This window comes from Vidua chalybeata, chromosome 4 (assembly GCF_026979565.1).
Source record: "Vidua chalybeata isolate OUT-0048 chromosome 4, bVidCha1 merged haplotype, whole genome shotgun sequence".
In the NCBI taxonomy this organism is placed as follows: Eukaryota; Metazoa; Chordata; class Aves; order Passeriformes; family Viduidae; genus Vidua; species Vidua chalybeata.
The window spans coordinates 63,063,028-63,071,439 of record NC_071533.1 but is presented as its reverse complement, the minus strand read 5'-3'; the positions used below and the strand labels follow the sequence as shown (position 1 = coordinate 63,071,439).

The 8,412-nt window shown below is 47.6% G+C and overlaps 1 protein-coding gene across 1 annotated transcript; it reads left to right on the top strand.

The window, feature by feature from the left end:
• Positions 1-3,265: 3,265 nt before the first annotated feature.
• ADRA2C (adrenoceptor alpha 2C) lies at positions 3,266-8,061 on the top strand. The gene has a single exon (XM_053941828.1). The coding sequence runs from the start codon at positions 3,296-3,298 to the stop codon at positions 4,628-4,630; it is 1,335 nt and encodes a 444-aa protein (XP_053797803.1). The 5' UTR covers positions 3,266-3,295; the 3' UTR covers positions 4,631-8,061.
• Positions 8,062-8,412: the final 351 nt, after the last annotated feature.

Below are 8,412 nucleotides of genomic sequence, written 5' to 3'. Positions count from 1 at the left end.
AAATATTCTTAAACAACCCAGGAGAAGTCTATAGGTTTGTGTGTCAGCAGGAATCTTCCCACTAAATTTAGTGGCTAGGTTGATGTCACCTTTGGTAATTGTCCCTGAATTTGGCCCTGAGTTAGGGCAGCACTGGGCAGTTTCCCAGTGACAGAATTAGGATTTCCCAAGACTTAAACTCAGGTGCAGATCATGGCTCTCTCCTGGCAATGAGATCTGAATTGCTCAAACTGAATTAAAGGTCAGTCCAACTTGAGAATCCAAGCAAAAACTGGAAAAATTGGAGACAAAAACAAAAAATAAGTAGTTCTGCTCCTGTGGAATCTTCTCAGCCTACTGTGGTAGCAAGTTTGTAGTTAGATGCTGGATGAGAGAGCAGAGCAGCAGTGACAGTGTACAGATGGATGGGTGTGTCACAATATCTACTGGATTACTTCAGGAAGAGTGGGCTTGTATCAGTTTCAGCCAAGTCCAGTTTAATGTCTAGAAGTGCCTCATCCAGCCTCTAAACTGCACTTTTTTAAATGAGAGCCTGTTAACAGCTACCAGGCATAAGCTCAAATAAAGGCCAATGGTTATGAGCTGATAACTGTAGGAAGACTAGATGTGAGAATGAATGTAAAAGTAAGTACAATGGGTTGGAAGGAAAAAAGAGAGTAAGGTGTCCATATAATTTGCCAAGTTTCTATGAAAAAAGAAAACACACTTTTAATTCAAAAGCACAACCACACTTGATTTATTCACTGTTGTTCACCTTGCTCCTACCTTTGTCTCTCAGCAGACTAAGCAGATTTTCATGAGACTAGATTTCTTGTGTCTATGCCCACGCTCCATTCACATCTATATACATGAGCTGGAGTGGCATATGGCACTTTAGGCAAACTGGATATCAGTTACACATAAAACCCAAATGTTATTTCCCTGGCTTTGGTGGAGTTATACACTGAATTGTTTCAGCAGCACATTACAACTTAAGTGCTAAAGAAACCACAACAACACATGCATATTTTACTCCCAGTTTATTTTTTTTTTCTATGTCCCAGTTGGCATTTTCTCATTAGAAATGCCAAATAATTGCTCAGACGTCTGCTTGTATCATTCCTTTTGCTATGAGCAAAGTTTTGAAAAGCTTCAATTCTTCTTATCTGGAGCCCCAACTTATTAGCTGAAAGTTTGAGTTCCAGTTCACATAACTTCAATATATCCTTGCTCATGACTTTGCAGTTACCTTAGTAATTTAACTGAATATCTTGAGATTTTATGTCTCCCTTTTTTGACAGATCCTGAATGTCAAATATTCATGTGATTTCATAGCTTGTATTTACTAAATTTTAAACCCATATTAAACCAGTTAGATCACACATTCTTTCACCCTACTCCCAGTCACATCAAAGCTTAGACTTCAAATCCCTGCACCTTACCCTCTCAGATTCTAGATACCACTATGAAACTTCCAAATATGAGGAACTGACCACTAATATTAGAAAGCTGCTTCAGAGATTACTCAGATTTCATGTCAAAAGCATACTATTTGCTTCCTGTTTGAACTTTAAAAACCTCAGCTTCCATTCCATTCACCTTCTTGGGGCTTTGCAAGCTTTTTTAGAGTCCTCCTTATCAGGCTGATGTCTGTTAAGGAGGAGTTGAAAGGGCATCAGATTTCAATTCCATTTTGTTCCATATGCTACACTTTGTTAATGTGATTACTGCTTCCACATTTCAGTCTTTGATTAGAATTTGTTACCTGACAGAGCTTAGTGTCAACACCATGTCCTTTCTCTTTTACATGCAGTCACAACATGTTCGTAAATTACACTTCAGGTGAAAAAAAAACCAAACAACCAAACGAAAACCTTCAGACTAAATTGCTTACAGAATAGGATAATAGGATCACAATACCCAGAGGAATTTTCCTTCTTATCAGAACTAAGCATATTCACTTCCAAGCCTTCATAGTCCAATCCACGAAGTTATACAAAGAGACGGAGAACAGCGGAGCCAGCGCTGGTTGCACCACAAAGGTAACTGGAAACAGAATATCCCTTCTCTCTCCCTAAAGCCCGGGCTATTCGGTTACAACTTCTGGATCGTTACAAGTATTTTATTATTGTAAAAGTTTTACACTGAAAGAGAACCTGCCTTGGGTGTTCATGCCTTCAGTACGCACAGGTTTGCACTATAAAGAATATGACCCAGGCACCAGAAGCGAACGTGTCCCAGACTGCAACTCCCTTGGCGACACCGCGTTTCTGGGTGCAGGTGGGGCACGGGGCAGCTGCCCACACTGGGAATGCGCACAGGCAAAGCACCAGGTGGCTGTCTGTGGCAGGGTGACGATGAGGAAGGAGCGCAGGCGGCTCCAGAGTCAGGAGCACCGATCCCGTCCCCCCGCCCGCCCCGGAGCCGCCGCCGGACGGTCCTGGCCGGACAAGGGCGCCCCCCAGCGTGCGAGGCGGGCGCTGCAGGCAGCGACCACCCGGGCGCTGCGCTCCGGGAGCGCAACCGGCGCCGCCGCTCCTCGCTCCGGCCCCTGCCACCCGCATCGCACCGGCCCCTGCCACCCCCGGGGCGGCCGCCGCGCCCCGCCGAGCCGCACAGCGCCCGGCAGAAACACCTGTCCGGCCGCCGGGCGGCAGTGAGCGCCGCGGCAACGCGCCGGCCGCTCCTCCCGGGGGCCGCCGCGGGGAGTGTCCCGTCGGGCCGCCCGCGGGGCTCGGGGCGCTCGGGGAGCGGGACGGGCGCGGGCGGCGGCGCTCGGAGCGCTCCAGCTCCCGCCAGGGATTCCGCCGGGGCGGGCGCGGCGGCCGCACCTGCGGGCACTGAGCATGCGCGCGGCGCGGGGCACGCCGCGATTGGGAGCGCGGAGCCAGAGTGGGACGGAGCCGCCGGGAGCCGCTCCATGGGAGCCGCTCCATGGGAGTTGATGCCGACGCTGCTGCCGCCTCGGACCCCGCGCCCTGCGAGGATCCAGCTCCCGCCGGGGACTCCCGCCGGCCGCGCGGAGTCTTCTCCGGAGCCGCGGGCTGCCCGGAGCCGGGCATGACCGGGCGGGCGGCGGGGGCCAGCCGTGCCCCGCTGCCCCCTCGCCGGGGGCCGGGCGGAGGCGGCGCCGCCGCGCTCCCTGCCGCGCCGGGGCTGCGCCGCCCGGCCGTGCCCTAAGGAGCGGCGGCGGCGGAGCGGCCGCGGGACCGGCGGCGGGGCGCGATGAGGGCGGCGGGGCGGCGGCGGCGGGGCGGCGGGGCGGGGCGGGGGCTCCGCCGGGCTTTCTAGGACGCCGGCGCCCCGCACACCCACCATGGATCTGCTGCTGTTGGTGAACACGAGCCTGGGCTCCCCCAACGAGTCCCTGGCGCTGCCCCCCGCCTCGCCGTCCTCCTCGGCCCTCCTGCAGCCGCCCTCCCCCTACTCGCCCGCGGCCGTGGCCAGCCTGGCGGCGGTGGTGGGCTTCCTCATCGTCTTCACCATCGTGGGCAACGTGCTGGTGGTCATAGCTGTGCTCACCAGCCGGGCGCTGAGAGCCCCCCAGAACCTCTTCCTGGTGTCCCTGGCCAGCGCGGACATCCTGGTGGCTACCCTGGTCATGCCTTTCTCCTTAGCCAACGAGCTTATGAATTACTGGTACTTCGGCAAGGCTTGGTGTAACATTTACCTGGCGCTGGACGTGCTGTTCTGTACCTCGTCCATCGTCCACCTGTGCGCCATCAGCCTCGACAGGTATTGGTCGGTCACACAGGCGGTGGAGTACAACCTCAAACGGACACCGCGGCGGATCAAGGCCATCATCCTCACCGTGTGGCTCATTTCAGCCATCATCTCCTTCCCACCATTGATCTCCGTGTACCGGGACCCTGAAGGAGACGTCTTTCCCCAGTGCAAGCTCAATGACGAGACATGGTACATCCTTTCTTCTTGCATTGGCTCTTTCTTTGCCCCCTGCCTCATCATGGTGTTGGTCTATATCCGCATCTACCGCGTGGCCAAGCTAAGGACCAGGACCCTCTCTGAGAAGCGTACGATGCCAGAGGGGTCCTCCCAGACTGAGAACGGCTTGAGCCGCGCTGCTGGCGGCTGCACGTCCCTGAGGATGCAGCTGGGAGAGAACGGACATTATTCGGTGCACCACTGGCGCAAAGCCTCTGAGCTGGAGGACATTGAGCTGGAGGAGAGCAGCACCTCAGAGAGCAGGCGGAGGCGGAGCCGGGAGGAGCATCGCCGCAAAAGCAAGAGCCAGTCCTTCTCCTACTCGTACTCCTCCAAGCACTCCAGTAGCCGTCTGTCCCGTGCGAGCAATCGCTCCATGCAGTTCTTCTCGTATCGCCGGCGCCGGAAGCGTAGCAGCATCTGCCGTAAGAAAGTTGCCCAGGCCCGGGAGAAACGCTTCACTTTTGTGCTGGCTGTGGTCATGGGGGTCTTTGTAGTTTGCTGGTTCCCTTTTTTCTTCAGCTACAGCCTCTATGGTATTTGCCGGGAGGCATGTGAGGTCCCTGAGACTCTTTTCAAGTTCTTCTTCTGGATTGGGTATTGCAATAGCTCCCTCAACCCAGTCATCTACACCATCTTCAACCAGGACTTCCGCAGGTCCTTTAAACACATTCTTTTTAAGAAGAAGAAGAAGAACTTCCGGCATTGAGCTGGAGGGATGGATTTGCCTCGAGCAGGAGCAGAGTTAAAAGAGAAGGCTCAATGCTGGAAAAGAAGGGAGGGGAGAGAACATGGGGCTTGGGCTTAGGGAGCGGGAAGAGGGCTCGCCCCCTCGATGGAGCAGGGTGATGCTGTGGGGGACAGGGATGGTGTCAGGGAGGCTGAGGGCACTCACCATGGTACAGAATGGTGACATGGTGCTGGGGGAGCAGTGCTGGAGTGTGGAGGGGTAAAGGGGGAGGGAGTGACTGAACGCTGACAGAGGGCATGGGGAGCACACAGACGAAAGTAGGCTGAGACCCTGAGTCTGGGAGGCAGAGAGCTTTCATGGGCTCTGGAATTTTGTGGGGAAACAAAAAGAGACATCAGAAGGAGAGGGTTAAGTGGCAGTGGTGGTGGAGATTTGAGTATATATAAATAGGGCAGCTGGGGCCTATGGTGTATTTGTCCCAGTAAGAAATTGGCTTTTACTTCTTGTGTGGGGAAGGAGAGTGCAAAGTACCAGGCATTGACAGTGTTTTGAGTTATGAAAGGATTTAAATGTTTGCCAAAAAAAAACCCTAAAGAACAATCCAAACTCTTTTCTAAATAAACCTTTGTACTGTTAAAACCTTCTGAATCATGATTTTGCTCAAGGGATAAAGTCAAACAAAGCAAGGGGTTTTCTTTTCCTTTGGAGGGGTCTTTGCCTATAGATCTGGATGGGAACTATTTTTCCTATCTTCCCATAGTTTTTGATTAGTCAGTGAGACAAACCTGGGAATCTTGCATTTTTTCATGAAATATGAAAAAGAATACATATACCCCATGACCTCATTTCCTCCTGCTGGATCACCAGGCAGTAAATTCCTGCTCCATCCTTCTCAGATCAGTGACCTAAGGACCTTGCTGTCCTGGAGCAGCTAGTGAAAAAAAAAATCATTCTGGTGAACTTGCCTAAAATTTTTTGAGATAAATTTTTTAAAAAATCAAGTTTCCACTTCTGTGTGCCCAGGGGGAACTTTTCCTCCCCTTTTTTTTTCAGTCTCCCTTCAAAGGCTAATCTCAGGGCTGGATGCATGCTCCTCATTCTCAGGCAGGCAGTTGAAGGCATTCTGATATGCAGGTTTTCAGAGGAAGAGCAATCACCCCACTACTAAGATTTTTAAATCCTTCATATTTACAATCTTAGAGGAACTAAATCCTTTATATTTATTTTTTAATGAGAAGCATACATTGCAGATTGTCAGTGGTGTATGTGAACAAATCTCAAAAGGAGGTGCAGCTGTTCCAAACCTTTGGTGTTAATGTTGCTTGCTTTCCCTTCTTCTTTTTGCATTTCTAGTTTATGATTTTAGAGGATTTTCTTGGGAGGAGAGACAGAAGAGGGGAGAATAGTTTGAAAAGTTATTAAAGCAAACTATATTTCCCATGGGTTTATAAAATGTCATAAAGTGCAATGAACAAAATGAGAGACAGGGACTGGTGTCCATACATTCATCACTGAATTCATACAAAGTGTAAAAGTGAGCTGAGCATTTACATCCTTTCTTCATCTGTGCTGCTGCAAGGTGTGTATTTTGTTTGTGGGGCAAATAATGCTCCTTTCTGTGTTTATCACTCCTTTCATAGGCAGCAGCATTTGGCATCTGCCTCAAATGCACCTTTCCACAGCAAACAGTTCTTGGGAAAAAAAAAGAGTGAAATCTAATCACATATAACAGACTTCTTTAAACAGCTGAATTGAATCTATATTGAGGAATCATCAGATATCCCCTTCCTTACTCCCTCTGTTCTGTCTGAAAGGTGTCTGTAGCCTCTTCTTGTGAATTCTCTGTAGCGTAAGGAAAAAGGATAGAGCAGTCACTTTGTTTCATCTGTGTTTCATAATAAGCATTTGGTTCTCTTAACCCTGGAAAAGGAGACTGTCGGTGGCTGAGGCTCTGGTTGTTCCTTCAATGGACAGTTTAACTTAAATTCAAGTGGGAGTTCTGCTGAAGCAGGGATTAGATGATTGCACCAAATGCATTAGAAGTTTGCTGGATTTCGTTAACTAAACTGAGATATTTTCAAAGTCCTAAATCTGTAACTTATTGTATGCTTTCTTGCAATAAGGCTCAGCGTGTGAAAAGATTTGAGCTTTGTTTAAATAACAAATGGTCTGGTACAAATGCATACCTGAGACAGATAAAGGAGAAATAAAAATAGCAACTGAGAGGAGAAAATTACAAGCCATTTCTTTTCTGCAAAATGGAGAGTTCTTATTAAAGTTACATCAAGAAGAGCTGAAACTTTCTCTTATTATTTTTGGGTAACAATGTAGCTAAAAAGCTCAGGTTTGTTTACTCTGAAGAAACTATATAACCATGAGAGCAACCAAAGCACCATATGGTACCTGGCTACTACCTCTGAGCTCCTGGACAGCTTCATTAGAGGTACCCATTCCTGCCAAGTGGAGGTCTGCTTTTGTCACTTCATGCTCCCTTAGAGGGGTTTCCCAGTCTGCAGACTCATTGGTTTCACTGTTGTGTTGCTTTTGAAATGAGCTCTGTGGCCTGTAAACACAGTCCTTCCCCCTTTGTTTCCCCTGTAGAATTCAAGTAGTCTATGGAAATGAAATTCTGACAGTCAGATTTTAGTGGACATAAAATATATATGGAATGACTGATGTGCCTTAAAAGTAAGTTTTTTGCAGTAAAAGTATTCTGTGATCATTATAAATTTAAAGAAATAATGCTTCTATTTTTTTTTTTTACTTTAAACGTTTTTAAAGGGATTAATGCAGATACTGAATATCTATGAGCAGAAACATAATTAAAACCAGGGTATTTCTATGGTTTTAATTTTTCTCGTCACAGTTACTCATCTGATTCAATGCCTCAAGAGAGTCTTATTTCTTCTGAGCTAAATAAAAAGTAATATTCATTAATAAAGATGTGCAGTTTGCACCCCTTTTAATTGCATTTCCCTCTAAATTAGTGAATACAGAGGATTTCTATAAAAATTGTTTTTAATGTAACTACTGAATATGCTTCAAGTAAAATGGGGCTGATTTACTTTTTTTAAATACAGTGGTCTCTTGTTACTTGTAATAGCTGAAGACTGGAATTTGTAACATACTGTGTGGTGTTAACTTTCCATAAAAAGTATTCAGCTCTGCTACTCACACTGTGGTTGTGCTTCAACTGTAAGCTGGCTAATAGTGTATACAGGAGAAAAATAGTCTATGCAGCTTTGGCTTAAGAAAAAGGGAGAAGCTATGTGTAAAATGTGCTGAGTTGTTTCTTTGATCAGATATGATAAACTGGTTGAAACACTCACTCTCTACTGTTGTGGAAAAATGAAATATTGCTACTAAGCCATATCGATTTTAACAAGTACTTGATCTTTAACTCTTCATTTGTTCATTTCACCATGAAGAAAAATTTCTGTCAGTCTTAAGTGAGATGTTGATGTTTCATTTTCAATTTTCTGAATGGTGCTGTTGTTGTTTGGGTATTGAAATATCGAACAGTGTAACTTAGCTGGGATGGGAACTCACTGCTACTGTCCTTCAGCCACCTCTGTGGGAGTTTTGCGTGAGAGAGAAATGCAGAATTAGCCTCTTCAGGGCTTGAGGCAGATGGAAGGGGCCTTATAAATAGGAGATTTGACAAGATCACAGCTTTAAATCATTGTCTGAAATAAGAATCAGGCCCTTGTTCTGTGTGATCTCTGTTCACAAAAGTCATGTTGCTGCAAGAGCACTGGTGATTTCTGACAAGCAGATCTGAGGTGAAAGTCTCTATGCAG

Bases quoted from the DNA above. Each gene is read 5' to 3' on its own strand.
- ADRA2C (XM_053941828.1), top strand. From the start codon at position 3,296: ATGGATCTGCTGCTGTTGGTGAACACGAGCCTGGGCTCCCCCAACGAG.